Consider the following 20,506-nt stretch of genomic DNA (forward strand, 5'->3'; position numbering starts at 1 on the left):
TAAAACCAAATCGGGAAACTAGGAGCTCTGAATTTATGGGAGTGCCCTGGCGGAGGAAAAAAGAAACATAGTGAAAGAAATGATAGTTCTTTTCTTTTCCCTCTTTTTCTTGATTTGTTATTAAAAGGAATGTAAATTATGTTTTTAATTCCCACTTGCTCTTAAAGTCTACTTTTATACTGTTCAAATTTAAATTTTTAATATATTTTAAATTATATTTCCAAGGTAGAATTTTATTTTGTTTTATAAGTTATTTTTATCTATAAAAAAATAAAAAATTACTAAATCCCAAATTAGAATTGGAAACAATTTATTTTGTGTTGGCAATACTGGATTTACAAATGACAACAAATTTTTGTTAACATTTTTTATTTAGTATTTTGTGATTTTCAACCTTTTTTTTGTTATTTTCCCTTTGACCTACTGATTTGATTTTTGACTCTGTTTTTTTCCTTTTATTTTATTTTGGTTTGGTAAGAAAAAAAAAATTCAATGTTCTTGCTTCTTTTCTTTTTGTGTGCGTGTAATCTTTTAATTGGGCTCCTGCAATGTTGTACGGATTAAACTTGATTAATGATTAGGTTGAAAAGGATTTCGAGATTAATAAATTTAGAAATAAAATTGAGATGTTAAATTATGATTAAACATAGTCTAAGAACAAATGCTAAGTTAAAATAAAATTTTGATATTAAAAAATAATCAAGATTAATTGATGAAAATAAAATCTACATAAAAATAAAAGATAAACAACATTTTAATATAGAAAGAAATAATAACCAACAGTTCAACGCCAAAAAAGGATGGGAACCCGAAATGGAAATGGAAAATATGTACGTGTGTAAGAAGTATATAACTTTAAAAAGCAGTTTCCATTGAATCTGAGTTATAAATTTGGATTAGCATAGCACAAAGTAGAGAGAGAAAAAATAACTAAAAGAAGAGGTGGGAATGAAGGTGGTGAGCTGTGATTGGAGCACATAGGCTTATGGATCCTGCAACAACAGAAAAAAGTTCCCTGTTATTTTAATGCGCACTTTCTATTTTGTGCACTTTTATTAAAAATTATGTATAATAGGAAAAATAATATTTTATTGTAATGCGAGGGTTATGTTATTGTTTAAATATTTATTTTTATTAAAGTTGCCAGCAAAAATAGACATTCAGCTCATCATTGAGGAGGGAAGCTCACTTGTCAATGAAAACTCAGTAATAAACAATCATCGTCCTTTTGATTTACTCTTCTGGTTCTATTTATAAGACAGAGAAAAAAGACATTTTTTATGGTATTTATGGGGCACTGAGATAATTTTTTTTTGTATAGATGTATAATTTTACCCCTAATTTATTATTGTGTTGATTTTGTTTACATAAGGTATAATATATATTAAATAGAAATAAAATTGGAAAGTTATTAAATTTTAAATGAGAGTTAATGAAGTTTAAAGCTTTCCTTAATTTGGGTGAAATATGCTGAAAGTGTCTTATAAATAAAATCAGCGGAATATCATTTAATTAATGAGAATTGTCGGATATTAAAGAGTTTAGCGTGTAAGATTAAGAATCAATCAAACTTATGTGACTTCTAAATAGCATTTGTATTTGATTTCATTGGCTTTTTGTGTAATATAAAATTAACATAAATTATTTCTCATACATCGAGGGGTCAAAGAGGCATGAGAAAGTCCTAATTTTTAATAATAAAATTATACTGGTTCTTAGGTCCCGTTTGGTAGGAAGCATTAAAAATTAAGGATAAGGATTGAGGTTAGGATTGAGAAAATCCATTAAAAACGTGTTTAATATAAAAGATTGCTTGTTATATAGAATTAAGCAAACCAATAGAGGTAGGATTGAAGAATACCACTTCCTCTATAGTATTCCCCAATCCCACATGCATGCGATTGACTAGTCCCATATAATAAGCAATTACTCATGCGAAATACTATTTTAATAATTTTTTTCAATTATAATTCCAATCCCTATCCCTCATCTTCAATGCTTTCTACCAAACAAAACATTAAAGTTTTAACCATTTTCCCTCTGATGATTCAGTTTGGAGGTATTGAATTCAAAAGCAAGAACACCAATTCCAGCTATTATATATTTTGGTTATGTACAAAGCTAGAGTAGAATTGAAGCCAAATCATGTCAAATGAATAAAATAACGTGTATTTAAAAAAGGAACGTAAAAGACTGTTTTAAAAATAAAACATTTATTAATTTTTGTTCATTGATGATCTAGGTACATTATAAGAGAGAATGTGGTAGCATCCACTAAGCTACCCAAGAGGGTTTCAACACTTTTTTAAAAAAATTTGCATATTGCCTTAACCCCAATTAAAAAAGAATCTTACCCGTTTCGTGCTCTAATATCTTATACTTGTTCCAAACGTGGAAGTTAGGGACTTGAATTTGACTGTTTTGTTTTTCTTTTTTAGCATAGGACGCAACAAAAATTACACCAAAAGGGAAAAAAAATTGTGTTTTTATAGAAGAAGTTGTGGAGAGCAAAATAAAAACATGTAGATATATGTGATGGGTGTGTGAGCCCGTATAAGTAAGAAAATTATATAGATATAATTAGAGCTATTCACAAGATGGGATTGGGACAGGGCCGTCTCGGTGAATAGAGAGAGGACGAGATTTTATTCCTATCTTCTATCTCATCCTGGTTTGGGACCGAAATACGAACGAGACGTCTCGTTTCCCTCTTTTTTAAGAAAAAAATATTATAATTTTTTGTATAAATTTTTTTATATTATAATGTTTATTTTTTATTGGACTTCTAAAGATTAAAATATTATAAAAAATATTATGCAGAAAGTTCAACTATATAGTATAAAAAAAAGTAAAAGCAATACCGTAAAAAAATATACCGTAAACGAAACACTATATAATGGTTTTATGAATTATTTTACTGAAGGAAGAGATTTTGTTGAGATAATACTCCAACTTAAGGGTTGAAAATCACTATAAAAATAATAATTATTAATAATAAATGAATTGAATAATCTAATAATAATTTTTAATAAAAAATACTTCGGGACAGGATGATCCTGTCCCGAATTTTTTTTTGGTCTTGTTCCAAACTTATCAAAACCGGAACAAAACAAATTGAACATCCTTAAATACAATACTGGACATAATAGAGGCTAAAAGCAATTCCAATAAGCGAATGCCATCTAATTAAAGAGATGAACAAAATTTGCAATTAATATATATTTTAAAATTATTTTGATTTAAAACATGAAAATATTATATAAAAAATTTATATTATACGTGAGTTATGGATGCAATGCATAATTTATTCCATATTTGGTTGAATTAAAATTTAATAAATTTTCATCCTAAAAAATAAAGCCCATTTCTTTTAAAAAGAGAAAAAAGACTTGCCCGGTAGCCGCCAAGGCAACGGCTCAGAATTCAGATCAATGGGAAATGAGCGACCCGCAATTTGATGCAGTGGGTCCCACTTAGGGTCGCAACATACTGACGCCTTGTCATTGGACAGCCTCCAAAATAATTGCGGGTTTATGATCTCTAGAAAGGCACCTTGCACAGTGAACCAGATTTGTACACGTGTCAGTTCATTATTGGAAGTATCACCTGAAAACAGCGCAGTCCCGAGCAGAGGGAGAGACCCTCACCATCCAATGATCTGGACACACGTAAGGTGGTGGGGTCACCAACCATTGTCATGCTCGTAGGACATCATTTTTCATTTCCGCTTAATTGTTCTCAGAACAACCACCGCCTCTGAGTCTGAGCCGCTGACGACCTCTTTTTAAAAAAGTTTTTCAATTTCATTTTTTGTTTATGAAAAAGGTTTAATCAGCTGAAAACGGTGCCTCACGCTGTGCGGAACGGGGCGTGTGAAGGTAAAGGTGATATGAGGTGGGAGGGTGTGATCGGAGCGTGGAGTAGACGCGCGGCAGCATGAGGTGGCGGTCCGGGGCGATGGAAAGGGGTGGGGTTTTTGGATGTGACCAACTGCTCCACTGGGTTTGTCGTTTTGCAGGGGTTGATGGGGTCTGCCTCTCTTTGAAAATCCACACGGCTCCCACAACCCCCACGTTCCCCGGTCATTTCCCACAGGGGTCTTTAATTTGTTTCGCTTTGCGCATGTTTTTATCAACATTTTTCCACTTATTTATAAGAAAACCTTATTTCTATTTAGGATTAGTAATAATCAGAAAAAGAAAAGAAGGTGAAACTTATTTCATGCTTTGATTCGTGACAGTATATATTATCGAAAACAGTCTAGAGGATCACCGATGTTAATATATGATATAAAATTTATAAATAAATTACAATATTCATAGCTTTGGCCTTTGGGTGACGTTTTTCAATTATCATTTCGATGTCTTTTGGCATATTCTATTGGATTTTGTGCCTCTGTTCTTATTACTCCTCTGGTCCTTATTATAAGACCCCATTTGACTTTTTATTTGGTCCTAATTATAAGACCTCAATCCATTTTATCTCTTATATTTATGTATTTTTTTTCAAGATAATCCTTCTAATAATAATAGTTTTAGCCAATATACTTAATTAGTAAGGATATTTTAAGAATGACAACACTTATTTATTATAAATAACCAACTTAACTTACTTCCTTAATCTCCTCAAATAAATCAATTGGGTCTTATAATTAGGACTGGAGGAGTATTTCAATTTTGTCCTCAACCTACCCTGTACCTGGCTTGGCCGAGTGGGGAAAAAAATAAAAGAGGAAATGGGAGAGAAAATAAAGAGAAGAGAAAAATTAGAGCATCAAATTTATTTTCTTATAAAATGGAGAGAAAAATGAGGTTTTTAACCAGGAACTTTGTCCCAGGTAACATTATCGTTGGGGTTAACAAGCCATGGACAACTGATAATTTTGGATACTATAAGAACTGCAAATGTATTTCGTATGATAATTCCTCCTCGGTATGCCAAGTATTTTTACATAATACACATTTTTGCTTAGAAAAAAATAGTCCGTTAGTTATAACACCCTGATTTATTGCTAACTTTGTCGTTATTTACTACCAAAGTACCAATAACTGATTATATAATCTTAACGAGACAAAATATTGGGGAGCAAGCAAATTTAATACTCATAAGCATTTCATGTAAAAATGTATTAATTACGATAAAAATTTTATAGAACATCTTACACATCAGAATTTGCACTACAAATGTTTTATAATATGCCACTTCCGATCATTAATATAAAAGTTAGTTTGACGTTCAACTTAGTTTAAAATATAAGATCTCAATCCAATTCATTTGTTATATTAATTTATCCTTTTTTAAGATGATCATTGTAATAATTGCACATGTTAAATATTTCATCAAATCGTAGTTGTAGTTAATAATATGATTATCAAATGTATATTAGGAAGACAACATCTATTTGTTACAGATAAATGACTTAATTAATTTTTTTAATATACTCAAATTATTCAACTAGTTTTATATTAAAACCTAGATGTGTAATAAATATTATATCTATAATATATATATATTTGATTTGCCGTGGCATTTAGGAGGGCAAGGACGCAAGGTTGGTTGGGTCACTTGGGTGAGTAACAACACGGGGGCACCAGCGGCCACTGCCCATACCTTTACATTCAATGAACTTCTCCAACCCCCGCGGGATTAGGTCGACTGGCTGGGGTCGTCCTAGCTTAACCACGGATCTCGGGTTCGAGACGTGGGAACGCAGCACTCCAAGGGGTCAGGGAGCGCCGTCCGTATGGATCCTTGCAAGCCTCCGAATCCGGATTAGTGTGGGGACGTTGTCACGGCTGAAAGACGCCTATTTCCCTGGGATACCGGATGGAGTAATCCAAAAAAAAAAAATGAACTTCTCCATGGTCATGACATACTTATACTATTCCTGTCTCATTTGTCTCGTAATTAAGTGTGCGTTGGAATATTTCTCTGATTCTATTTATGAAATATCATAAACATGTTTTATTAAAATTAGAAAAATAATCAATCTTATAAACTTAAAATTAAAATTTATTAACTTCTCAACTTCAACTCTCTTTAATATATATACTTTCAATAAAATAAAAGTATACTGAACAATACATTATATGTTAAATTGTATAATTCTCATAATAAATATAACGAGATAACTTATATTAATGATGAGAAAATATTCTCACTTTGCCCTGTAAATATGACTATAACAGAAAACTTAAAGTGAACCATTCCTCCTTTGTAAAAAAAATGTTGAAGTTTAATTCAAACAATCTATATAAATTAAAAATATATAAATATTCTGACCTCTAAATAAGTGTATAAGATACCGATTCGCCGCTTAACACCTGAATTTCCAACAAAAATCAATATCAACAATATCATATTAATAATAAACAAAAATATTAATAGCATGTCTCATTTCTTAGATTTATTAAAATTTACTATATATAATTAGTTGTGTTATTCACTAGTAACAAGAAAAAATTTAAGCTCAAAAGTTTGGTCAAGTAATGCGGTGGATTTTAAATTTCACATTCTAAAAGGGGTAATTTCGATCTCGGGGAACTTTGCCGATTATGGCATCTATATGGCCATATCCCCTGGTTGGTGGGAAGCTGAAGCTTTCAATTTCTCTGACGTCCCTCCACAGTCCTTACATTGCACTCAACTCATGACTCCACTACACGTGTAGTTTTACTTGTGCAATTATAACTCTTCCAATATATATAGTCTTTATAAAAAGCGAAAAAAGAAACACCTTTAATATTAGTAAAAATCTATGACTTTTTCAGGTATGATCCTTTCAGCTGAGAAATCATATGCTTATTATATTTTGATGGAATCATCATAAAAAATATATGCACAAGTTTTTCTGTGTGATTGATCAAGTTTATGAATCGCGTGATTTCATAACAGTATTAAGGAGCCAATTATTAGATAACATATTTTGATCAAAAAATTTATTAGATAAGATATTCATTGTAATTAGACCAAAAGTAAAAAGGACAAAAAAAGAAATTTTTTTTTATGCTACTCCGATTTTAACAAGGTTAGTTACAAGTCCAAAAATTCTGTATAGCAATGAAAAACATATTAGAATAGCCACTCCATTAATTAAATATGAAAATACTCAAATTTAACATTGTCATATTAGATATTCATATCATTAATTAGTAAAAACAATACTTATCTCACCTTTTTTTATAAGAGAAGAAGTTTTTTAATCTTACTTTTAAAACGAATTTACTCTTTTATCATTTGCCTAGCGTTATGTAGATTGTTATTTTCTTGCAAAGTGTATGTATTAAATCGCAAATTGCAGAAGAGTCACAAGATATTAAGAGGTTTGAAGGTTTTTTAAATTTTAATTACTTTGAAACATGTTAGAGATGACTTATGAATAGGAGCAAATGAATATAAAACAAAAGAGCATTATACTATTCCGGGCCCTTTTTATAAGATCTTGAAGTTAATTTGAATTTTTTTCGGTTACCCACCCAATTCATAGGAGCTTTGCTCCGACTACATCTGGATCCGATCCGCGTCTCGCACCTTGCTGTGGTGGTTGAGTCTCCCAACGAGAATTTCTGCATACGCTGAACTCGCACTCGAGACCTCGTTTAAGCGGTATCAAGTCCACTTACCACTTGAACCAACCCCCGTTGGTGAAGTTAATTTGAATTGGTTTGGTTTTTTTTTATTTTATAAAATCTTACTTAGGATGTTTGATCTTTAAACGTATTTTCACCAATTTTTCGTTTAATTAATTTTATATTTTTTCTTATATTTTTCTCATACTCTATTTTCTTTCATGCTTTATATCATTACTAGTATTTCTCTTTCTTATTTATTTTCTTATCAAATAAGGACATACTTAAAAAGAAAAAGTTAAATTTTAACTATTTTTTTAAACTGTGTAATTTAATTAAAAAAATCTTATAAAAAGAACATGAGGGATTATCATCACAAGCATGGCAATAACTAAACTATTATAAGGGTTCATTAATTAATCGCTGGGGTATTATCCTGTTATATACGGAATTAGAATTAAATTTAAGCGCATAAAATTTTTGAAAGAAATATTAATGAAATTGAGAATATTGATTCATGCTTATTTATTTATTATTTTAAAAATGTAATTATGTCAAGTTGCTAGTCCTCCTATTTTTGGAACAGTATTTGTCCCGCAGTCTCCAGTCTGTACGTATTCACGTTGTTAGTTCGATGGTTCATGCATCCACTTCTTGGAAAACTAAATAAAATAAAACAATTTTTTGGTTGCCTCCACCTGATAATTTTATTTTTCATCTAAATAAAATAAATGTCCTAACTTTAGTACCCTAGATATAATAATCCAACCAAACAAAAATTGAGTTTCATAATAATACATTATTGTATTAAAGTAAATAGAAAATAAACTGTTGACATGATTATTTTATTTTTTAATATATTTTTTAAATATATTGAACACAATTATTTTGTGATTATAAATATGGGGTCGATATATGTACAAACAAAAATGCACAGCAGAGCATAATCAATATTCTATTTCAGGAAAAAGACAGCACATTGATTCTTCTTCTTCGGTCCAAAAAAGAAAACACATTGATCCTTTTGTTTTAATATTATTTTCAAAATTTCAAACATTTTTAAATTGAATAGTAAAAACGCTTTTGAATTTTTTTTTTCGGAGGCCAACTCGGAAAACACTTTTGAAGGCACAAACGCTTTCATTGGCATTATGTTGGAGATGATTAATGATGCTAACAATTAAATAAAATTACTTTTGAAGGCATTAACACTTTTCTTTGCCTTTACGTTGGCAATAATTATTTGTACATATACTGAGTGGTCAATACGGTATTTAATTTCCGAAAAAGAGGACGAATACTACAAAACAAAGAAATAAATTAAATTAATGAACAAAATGTCAAGCCACCACTTCCCAAACCGTCCCTGACGTATATTCAAATTCAAAATTTTTTTTATTACATGTGGGTTTATTTAATGCCCTTCTAGTTGTCTTAGATTACCGAAAAAAACATTTTTTCAGAAAAATATTAAACATTAAATTAATATTGGCATTCTCATTCATTTCGTAAAATAATCGCGAGTCGTTTTTAAACTTTCCATTATTTGAGCTACTCAAATCAAATGCGGTTTTTTTTTTAACCTTGAAATCAAATATGGATTACTCTTTTTTTAAAATTTTTATTTTAAAAAATACAGAAGCATGACATTGAAAATAATTGTTCAGCTAATTAATTTTATAAAAATAATGATTCAAAAAGTAAATTAAATTAAAAGACATATACAAATAAAAACTTTTGCTCAGATTTAATAATGGACATGTGAGCGAGCTGCTGATGTCCCTTCATGGTCCCGTAGCGACGGGACATTTGTTTGTATTCACAGAGGCTTTATTTTATATGCGTATATATTATGATTATTTTTAAAATAACAAATAATAGAATTAAAATACCCATTTTTTTGCCAATAAATTTAAAATATCCCTATATAATGGAATTAACAATTAATTTAATACTACCTCCGGTCCCACCAATATGTTTCCAAAAAAGGAAAGATTCCTTTTCTCACGATCCATTCCATTTAAAGTCTCCGGTGAGTGCGCACAGTCCATCATTTCACGTGCGGGCGCGTGCACTCCCAACCATCAAGGTTCACCTAACCCAACCAATCCATACATGACACTTCACCGTTAATGCTTAGTTTTTTTATTCAATTTGCCAAGCCAGAATTAATAATTCAACAGTCCTGATTGGAAAATAATAATAATAATAATAATACTTCGTTTTTAATAAATTCGTACTCTGAAGATGTATACATAATTGATTATTTATTCATAATTATTCAAATTGACTTTCACTATATAAATGTGCCCATTATTTTTTGAAGTGTCTATCCAATTTTGAGCCTCGTGGTCATCAGTTGAAGAATTATTAACTTATTATTCATTCATCTTTGCACAATCATTTATTCATTTTGTAGAGAACATATATTTTCTAGATTTGTTTTGCAGTTCATTTAACACGAGCTACAAGTATAATAGTAAAATAAAAATTAAATAAAAGAGCTGAATGTTATGAATATTATATGGATGTCTATTTATCTCTTCCTTTTCATCTTTTTCCAAATAACTTCCACTACCTCCACCATTAATTTTCTCATCATAATTATTTGTGAAAATCTTTATTTTCACATAAACATCCATATATTCTATAGAAACATTATATTTATGTATTCGGACTGCAGCTTCATTTTCACATATCAAAATAATATTTTTATCACGTCTTTTTCTTTTTACTTTTTTTTTTAGCCAAATTTATATTTACTTTATATGATAGATCTATGTATATAGTCCTCTTTTTATCACGTGATATTCTCATGAAATCATTGTTGACAACTTTACTTTTCGATTCTATTTTTTCATTCTCTTGTCTTTATCTTTTCTGTTCTACTTTTGTGGTTTTATTTTGGATCCATTTCATAATACCGAAGTAATTTTGTTTATTATTCTTGAGACGCTCCAAGTGACAGCCTAATGCACATAGCATTCATTATTCAAAATACCAAAAAAAACCTTGTCAACAATAGGACACAATTCAAAGATCATATGCAAATTCTGGGAGGTGTGTTTTTTGATCTGTGGGTACCTTTTGTTTTGAAGGACTCTATGAAATAAGTGTTGCGTGTGACTAATTAATTAAAGTATGGGAGGAAAGTAAAAAGCAAATAAGAGGAGAAAATTTATGAGTTACATAAATATTATGGGAGGTATTTGATATCCAGAAATATTAGATCATGTTCAAGCATTGTCAATATAATATTTAATTAGTAGAGTAGAATCAAACCCTGTTTTTTGGATAATGGTCATTTTGCATTAAAAAAGAAGAAGTCATGTATTAGACAAGTCAATTATTCTGGTGTGATGGGGACTAAATTTCAAAATGATGCTTAGAAATGTAAAAAGTTTCAAATAAAGAAGGCTCATTCCATAGAAAGCCGCCATAGCTGGCTAGCCACGAAGCTCTGTTGCAAAGTCAACTCCTGTAACTCTCATATGTCAGGGCCACAGCATTTATTCCCAAGGACCTCTCCCCCTCCTTTTTTTCTGCCTCCCATTGGGCTCCATTCAGATTCCAGCTGCTTTTATTGGTATTTTGGGAATGTTCAGATTCTATTTTAACCAAAAGTACGCAAACCACACTTTAAATTTGGACCCGAACCAACCCGAATTCATCCCTACAGGGCAGCCCAAACAAATATATTCGAGTTTGAAGTCATCTCAAAGCTCACTCAGTGAACTCCGTCATATCTAAAACAGGACACGTTAGCTTACTCTTTTTTTTTTGGGGAAAAATGTCCAGTTTTCTTGAAGGTTACTATCCTTTGTTTTTAATATAAGAGCTAACTGACTAATTTGAATAGATTAAGGAAGCTTATTAAACTAGCTATTTATAATAAACAAGTGTCATATTCTTCAAAATACTCTTATTAATCAAGCATGTTAGTTTTAACATTTGATGAAAACTTTGACACGTGCAATTACGACAAGAACTGTTTTGAGAAAAATAAATAAATATAAAAATAAATAAATTGGGGTTTTGATCAAATTAAAAGTTAAATTAGCTTTTATATTAACTACTAGTTAATATATAATAAGAAGACAATTAAGGCTAACAAATCTTCAGAACTTGATAAAGATTTTAACTTGTACACTATAATGATACGAGGGTTTAAAACCATTCAACTTTATTGCAAATCCTTGGGACTTTCTTTCCCATTGCATGCATTGTTACATGGAGACCAAAAAATAAACTCGAGAAGGGGAAAATATGAGTTCAAAAACGTGAATGCGATATCAAATAATGAAATAATAATGACAGTAATAAAAGTGAAGTTACATCACATCTGATTTTATTTCCCTACAAAGCCTTGCTTCTTCTCCCCTCCTTATCTTGCTTCAAGAAAATTTTGTTATCAGCTTTTATGGGCAATCAAAATACATGCACTTTCTTCTTCTTCTTCTTAGCACCTGGGAAAATCGCTTGGAGGTGGAAGCAGAGACTCGTTTGGTCCCTTACCATTGTCCACCACGAATGCCATCTTCAGTCCCCACGACGTGTGAATTTCCAAATGGCAATGCATGAACCACACCCCTGTCAATTCAATCACCAAACACCAGTAAGCAAAATTGTTGTCTAAATAATCTTAGAATTTAAAGCTAAAACTTGTGGCATTAGAAGAACGTTACCTGGATTATCAGCTCTGAACCTAATGGCTGTCCATCCACCCGCCGGGACACCAACTGTGTTTCTCTCCACTGGGTCGACGAGGTTGAAGTTTTTGGGATCCTTCTTGGGATTGAAATTTCCAACTCCTCTGCCAACCACGAAGAAATTGAAGCCGTGAAGATGAATTGGATGGTTTTCAGGTGCTATCATTCCTGTGTCTTGCAACACCAACTCGACTGTTGAGTTGTAAGGAAGCCTGTAAAGCCTCGTCCCTGTTGTGGTCGCGAAGTTGGCCGGCTGTGTTCCGGTGAAGTTGAACATCACCGGAGGCTTAGCGGGGAAGTCGTCGGTGAAAACGCCGCTAATGTTGAAGAAATGTGCCTGGAGCAGAGAAATGTTCGGCATCACGAAGGAAACGTTGTTGAAATCGGCAACCACACGGCTTCCGTTTACGCAAGTAGCACAGGGGTTGACGCCGAGGCCGACGGTGAAGAACAGGGAATGGTCGATCTTCAAGGGGACTTTTGCAGGGTAGGCGTTTGAGTTTAGGCTTCTGAGAGAGTCAGTGAACTTTGTGGCTACTGGTGTTGCGTTTTTGGGAGGAAGGGAAGTGAGGGTGGTCATTGTGGAACCGAGAGTGCCTGAGTAGTGTAATGTGGCTTTGGCTGTTCTGTTGTCTACTATGATGGGAGCGTCCATGAAAGGAGATGCTGCAAATAAGTACTTGCCCGTGGCTCTGTTGGTTGTGAGAAGGACGTTTGTGGTCTGGCCTGGTGCTATGACTATGGTGTCTGTTTTGAAAGGCTTCGTGTAGACTGCATCAACCTCAACCACTGTGAGTTGATGGCCTGCAACCTTAAAGAAGAGTTCTTCATTCAGTGCAGCGTTGATAATTCGCAGAAGGTAGGTTTTTCCCTGTTCAACTTGAAAATTGAATCCTGCTCGCAAAGGAAAAGACGATAGTAAGTCTCCTGGTATGGGAATTAGCCATACTTTCCTGTTTCATGTTTTCTGCTTTTTCCCCCTCTGGTTTCATCAAGAATTATTATTTTTAACCAATTTCTCGGTTATAGGCTTCACGCAGCTACCCTAGTTTTAGAAAGTTGGTTACCAAAGATAAATAAATCAAATCAGTTATGAGAAGATGTATCAGGACATATTTTTCTGAGTGAAATGTATCTCTAACGAAATAACGGAGTTTTTTAAAAATGAATTTGATTTAATTTTATAGATAGAGCCTGTTTAAGCTTAAGGGAAAGGTTTTGGCTTTTACCTTGCGAAGCACAACCTTGGACAGGACCTGGGTGGCCATTGATGGTGTGAGCATCGGAGACATTAGGGGCCAACCCAGACTTCAGAGCTTCATTAATGACAGCCTCTGTATCTGATTTCCACCATTCACCTAACCCAAATTGAAGTAAAATGAGATTTATGAGGTTTGATTTTCATCCCGTTTGACTATTATACAATTTAAACTGTTGAGCAGGGAAAAAGATAAAAGGTAGTAGAACTAACCCAACACAATGATTTGTTCCATGTGGGGTCTGGGAAAAGGGTAAGGAACACCAAGCTTGGGCATGATAACAATGGCTCCATGGAGAGTGGCCCTGAGCCAGAGGATGTGTGCATGCCAAAAGAGTGTACCCCTCTGGCCTGTGATGGTGAAGTTGTACACATAGACCTGGCCTGGTTGAATTGGGCACTGTGTTATGTACGCTGGCCCATCAGCCCAACCTGTCCTAAGCTGTCTGACACCGTGCCTGAAACATACATGAAAAGAAAAGGGTCTAAAACTTGAAAATTTCTTAATTTTTCAGGTATAGATTCGGATTTCTCAACATGTTTACTCATGTAAAAGTATTGAAAGATAGATGTTGAATCATTCAGTAATTTGAGATTTGAGTACCCACCAGTGGATGCTGACGTTGTAATTGACGTGGTTGACCACCTTAACCAGAACAGTGTCATCTTCCCTAGCATAGATGGTGGGACCTGGGAATTTTCCGTTGACGGTTACTATGGGCTTGGTTGAACACAGTCTCGTCGCATTCTTCATCACGACCTGCATAAAATATTAACATTCACCAAACTTGATTGCCTTGCTCAACTATATCATAGGCGCTTTGCTGTTTGATAAAGCCTTGCTGAGTCATATTTTGTAGCATTGGGCCTTTACGTCATTGTGTGGTTGAACTAATGGGTGGAAAATGCGTCAAAAAGGGGGAATTTTTTTTTTTTTTTTGCCGACAAGAAAAAAAATCATATTGTTGTATGGGCAATTTTTCAGCATTTGAAATCCGTTTGTACACAATTTGATACCATTCTCACCTGTTAATTAGATGAATTTTGGTAATCTTATTCCCATGCCTGGATGTCTTAATTAATATGAAATATTGATTAGCTAAAAGAAAGAATGAATATTCTTTATGAGCAAGCTTTTCCTTTGGGTCTGTTAAAAAAAAAAAAAAAAGGAGTCACGTGGGGAGGAAAACTCACGTATTGGAAACCGACCATGATTGTGAAAATGGGAGGTCTTGAAGTAAATTGCAAGAAAATGGTTCAATCCAATTAATATGCAGACATTTACTGATGCTTAGCTATCCCTTCTAAGGACTGCAGAATGTTATCAAGATGCAATGTCAATGGAAAAGGACGCTCATTTGCTTTCATAATTTGTGCCTTTTCAATCTTATCTACAGGATTTGTTAACACTTTTGCGTGCTAAGATTTGAAGATGAGGCATCATTTAAAACTCCCTGTTCTTTGCAGCAAAGAAATATGTCAGTTTTGGCGTAGCCAGAATTTACTCATTCAACTAAACTCTGAACTCCCATCCCAGTTAATATTCATGCAATCAAATAATCTAATCAAAATGTATTGAAATGAGGGCATTTTAGTTGACCGTGATGGAATAAAACTTGAAGTTCATTTTCATTCCTTTTCTTGCTTTCGTTTTTTTTTATCTCTGCTTTCATTATGGTTGCATGCAAATAAAAACTGCATTATATTGCACTTACGTTGAACTTGTAGTGCCTAATCCTGGCCTCCGCAAATAGAGGAAGCAAGCACGCAGCAACTAGCAGAATGACTCGAATCCATGCAGCTGCCATACCCATCGGTTGAGCTCTGTCTGTGTGTGTGATTGTTCTGTGAGCACACAGAAACACGTATGTCTCTGTTTTCGTTGTTGTCTGCTGTGAAATGGAACTGATTATATAAAGAGGTATGTACACTCACTGTTGCAATGTCCTTTTAATCAGTTGGTTGGAGGAATGCTAACTCAGACGTAAGGTCTGTAGTATAAAATTCCAAAATAGAAAAGGAATTAAAAAAGGGGAAAAAGTGAACTGAGAAGAAAATGAAAAGCTGGCTAGGAACTTCTGTTATTTTCTTGTGTATTACATAAAGTAGTTATCCATCAAACTAAGACATCTTTCGAAGCTAAGATGGTTGAGCTTCAGGGTGATGCCCCCTTTAATTTTTTTCTTTAATTTTTCCTACATAACTAGGTGGTCTGATGCTGGGTTTGGTCCAACCACATTGGGTAAAGTACAACAATCCCATCTAACATGCCAATTGGTGGAATCGAATGAAGAAACAGATTGCCGCCTGAGATCAGATGTGACATAAATAGAACAATTAAGAAGATAATAGCCTTTTCAAGAATAATAGAAAAGTAACTTCTAGTTTGTCATTGCTATTCCTGGTTGGTTACACAGAGCAGCAACTTTTGAAAAATACTAACGCACATAATAATGTTTCAATATTGTAATAGTATCAGTTTACTTAATATTTCTATCAAACACCCAGACACTGTAGCAAGGTAGTGACACATATTGAAATATTGGTATGCGGAAAGGTGAAGTAGTGATAAGAACAAACTTCAACTTGAAATGATGAAGAAGAGAAATGAGTAGAATGAAATTCATGAATTCCCATTTTTGGTCCAAGAGGAGAAATATTTCAAAGGTTTTGGCGTTCAAGAAAGGCAAAATAGGGGGGCGGGGGGGGGGGGGGTGGTGGGATATAGTAGGTGAAATGTAACAAGCACTGTGGGGGATTGTTAGTCCAACAAAAATTTAATTATTGGTGAAGAATGGCTTTCAGGGATAGCTGGCTGATATTAGAACCAATACATCAAAATAAACAAGCTTCTTCCCTCAAAGCTAAAGATTTTAGGATTGGTTGTTTACCATTCCTTCTGTTGACCGCTGTCCCACCGATTAGTTATTTAACACCTTGTGTTTCTCATTTCCTTCTAGTTGCAGCTGCCGCCTCTCCAAAATATTAATTAATTAACTTATCAATAAATAAAATATTACTCAATGTACCACTTTGAATTAATAATATCTATTTATACTTTTAAGAACATGTAGTCCATAACAGATAGAGATCATCATATTTCTTAAAAGTTCCTTCATAATTATTTAATTGTTATATAGTTAACTATTTAACTGAGAGAGGATGTGTACTTTATCCACCATTTAATTGTTATATATTTATTAAATTCTTCCCATATGCCAGAGTAGTTGAAATTAAACATGTCCGTTGTAAAGAGGATTCTCTAGAATGCCTCTTTGTGCCCAATTTTCACATACAATATGTGGCCTAGTTACGTTCATTTAATCCGTTTTTAATTATAGTTCATACAATTTTGATGGTTTACACTAATTTATATAATTAGTTCTGGGCATTTATTAATTCTTTTTGCTAGAGATGAGTAAAATAAGTATAGAAATATTACCTTCGGTCCTAATTATAAGAGCTAGTTGACTAATTTAAGAGATTAAAAAAGTAGTTAAGTTAGTTATTTATAATAAATATGTGTTGTCTTTTCTAAAATATCCTTATAATTAAGTGTATTAGTTAGAGCTATCATTGTTAGAAGGATTTTCTGGGGAAAAAATACATAAATATGAGATATAAATGGATTGGAGCTTATAATTAGGACCAAAATAAAAATTAAAGGAGATGTTATATTAAGTACCGGAGGTAGTAATTCGGATCATAATTAATCTGGATTCTTGCTGGTTGTCTCTGTGTAAAAAATATTTGTAGGCAAACATGATAATGTCGTTAGTAGTTATTAGTACAACCTTTTAGGCAATATTTTTAAAATCGTAGCAATTATTAATATCATTAAGTCATGATTCCAGATTATTTTTTTTTTGCCCCCAAGTCATGATCCCAGATTGATTGGTTCAACCGCGGTAGCGATTTAATGAATATGTTTTTAATTTTATATATTAAAATATCATATAGAAAATCAAAGAAATTGTTACTAACTAGTTTTATAACAAAATATTGAAATTTAAATAGTATTCATTTATGGTCAGTTGATCGCTCATGAAATTCAAAGTAGCGAGCTACTAATCTATCAATAATTCACTATAGAATTTATTAAGTAAATAAGTAGATTGATAACTATTAATAATTGTGTACAAAATAACTGTATATATAATAATATCAAATAAGAAAAAATTATCCAAGACACGATGTAAAATAAGATATAGTTTGATATGTGATGGTTTGGTATGATTTCGTTTTAGCATGAAATTTAAAATGTGAGCGGTCCGGTGTTCTTATTCTGTGGTTTTATTCTGTTTACTTTTTTTGGGTCAGCAAATGCCATGTCCAAGTCGCGTATCCTCAAATCTTTTAATGTTGCTCCCTTTTCATCTTTAGCAAATCTGAATTTGCAAAATTGCCCCCCTTTTAAATTATTCTGAGTTCAAGCACGATAGCTAATATTAAAATCCACCCCAATAAGAATGAGTTATCGTACTTGACCAAAAACAAAGAATGAATTGTCCTACCTATGCGATTTATCCAATTGAATGAAAAAATTACTTGGATTTGGGTTGATGTATCCAAATAATGGGTTTGCTAATCCACCAAATTCGAATCCTCACTAATCGTAACATATTACAATTGAGTTTTCATAAAATTTGTTTTTCTCCTCTCTCTATTTTTTTTCCTGGTATTTAATTCTTCTTAAGTGGCCATCTCCCTTCTGACATTTTCACAATATACTACCTCTAAGTTTTATATAAAAGTTAGTTAAAATTTAATTTGATCCTAAATATAAGACTTTAATCCATTTTATCCCCCAAATTTATAATTACTCTTTAAAGTTTTTTTATTAATTGCACATATTAAGAAATTTTAATTCAAAGACCTTGATGATTAAAAATAGTACTTTGAAAAGATTAATTCATATTTATGATAAATAATTAACTTAACTAATTTTTTTAATATACTCAAATTAGTTAAATAGCCCTTATAAGAGATATCAATTAACAATGAAACTAACAAAAACTTTTACAACACTATGAATGCATTCACACCTGCGCCTGCATGCACAAACACCTCCACTTGTGATCAACATATTTTAAAAGAATTCCAAAGCGTTGCAGCGCGCGCGCGCGCACACACGAAATTGAGTTCATCTACATATGCATCTGTTTTTTCTTAAATAAGATCAAGAGTATTATTTTCCATTAGCAATAGATGTTAATCTCACTTAGGATATAAAAGGCAAATAATGAACTTCTTCTAGCTTATATTTGCTTCGAATCAAACTTCCAATTTCTTGCTTAGGTTGCTCATCCCATCAACGTTAATTATATCATTTTTTGAATATTTTACTTTAGGGCGTGACAATTTGTTCTATTTTTTTATTTTTTTTAAAAAAACATGTTTGGCAACTTCTGCCTCTATATTTCTGGTTCAGATTATCTCACATCCAAACCAGAATACGAAGAAAGAAAGAAGACATGGCAGATCATGAGATGGGATCTCTGAATAATATGTTAATGCCATATATTAATGATTTTAACTTATTTAAATGGACATGACTCTTATAGTGTCTTGCTCATTTGTCACTTCACTTGAATCAAGCATATATGTAACTCGACGTATGTGAGCGCGTTTATACAAAACAATTCACCGGTCCCCAGAGGTATTGTCGGATTATTAATGATTTATTACACACACGCACACTGCTTTGTATCATGATTACGAATAAACATTTCAGCCTATGAATGGACAAACAGATAGAAAACACAAAGCCGATAATTATTACTAGTAAAAAGTCCTGGACGTTATTTTCAAGTCGGGATATATCAATACTATCGTCTAAATCATCATAAACTTTTTAATTGCACGTTGGGTGTCATTAATTAATCATAATCCGTCCTTCTTCCTCCAACAATGGTGATAGCCACCAGCCCACATCGTCACGCATTTGCATTGCATCCATGACAAACAATCAAAAGCTATTTTATTGCATTGTTGTTCAATCTAGTATTCATCAAACCCCCCCAGTATTTACGTTTCTTTAAATAAAAATTACGATATAGAAAGTTTTTTTTATATATATATTTGAATGATTTTGAACGTATAATGATTTCTAATAGCAACGTGATGTATGGTAGATTTTAATTAGTTTCGAAATAATTTTAAGAAAGATCAAACTTTAGTGAATAAAACATATATTGCTTATGATCACTAAGTTGTCTCTTGGATGTTTTTGTTTGCATGTGTTACTATATATAAATATCATTTGGTGACCTGCGAACTAGGAATAAGAATTAGTCTGCTCCTGGCCCTTGATGACCTTTTAATCTGTTTCTGCAAATTCGCAGAAGGTCATTAGATTTTTGCAAGCGGGTTTAACGTTTATCTTTCTACGTACTTTCGATTCCATATACTTGCTTTTCAATTACCTTCTATAGCAGAACAGAAAGTATTTTTATTTCACTCCAAGAAACTGTTATAATTATAGCTATTTATATATGTAACTTCTTTAACTTCTTTCTGCGATTGTGTGTGTGTGTGAATATATCCATATGGTCTGTACGTTGACAAGATTCTGGTATTATGTAATGTACGTACTGTGCCTGGCTGTGAAATCCGAAGTCTCTTCAATTGTTTAATTTAGTGATCTCTTCCTCTTCTTTTCTTTTCTTTTCTCTTTCTCTCTCTTTTTTTTTTTTTGCCTGAGCTGATGATCAAATATAGTTGGGACTACAAATTAACCGGATTGGGAAGAGTGCTATATATACGCACTCCTCTTTTTTAGGTATATGTTGCAGTATAAGAACATTATGCGTTCAAAGTCTCCCCAACTAAAAATGGAACAGGAATATGTTGAGAAATAAAATAAAAATAGTAAATTAAGGAATTTCATTCTCTTTTTGCCAATAAATAAAGAAACTTCATCATGGAACACTGTAAATACTGGATTCTTGTGAATACAGTCTTGTGACTTA

The 20,506-nt window shown here is 32.4% G+C and overlaps 1 protein-coding gene across 1 annotated transcript; it reads right to left on the reverse strand.

Moving 5' to 3' along the window:
- Window positions 1-11,725: 11,725 nt before the first annotated feature.
- Window positions 11,726-15,431, reverse strand: LOC114728664 (laccase-4-like). The gene is made up of 6 exons (XM_028915591.1): window positions 15,251-15,431; window positions 14,144-14,295; window positions 13,749-13,993; window positions 13,507-13,635; window positions 12,254-13,171; window positions 11,726-12,158 (listed from the first exon to the last, which is right to left on the reverse strand). The coding sequence occupies exons 1-6, from the start codon at window positions 15,347-15,349 to the stop codon at window positions 12,028-12,030; spliced, it is 1,674 nt and encodes a 557-aa protein (XP_028771424.1). The 5' UTR covers window positions 15,350-15,431; the 3' UTR covers window positions 11,726-12,027.
- Window positions 15,432-20,506: the final 5,075 nt, after the last annotated feature.

Source organism: Neltuma alba, unplaced genomic scaffold, assembly GCF_004799145.2.
Source record: "Neltuma alba isolate B1F8T4 unplaced genomic scaffold, ASM479914v2 tig00012565_pilon, whole genome shotgun sequence".
In the NCBI taxonomy this organism is placed as follows: domain Eukaryota; kingdom Viridiplantae; phylum Streptophyta; class Magnoliopsida; order Fabales; family Fabaceae; genus Neltuma; species Neltuma alba.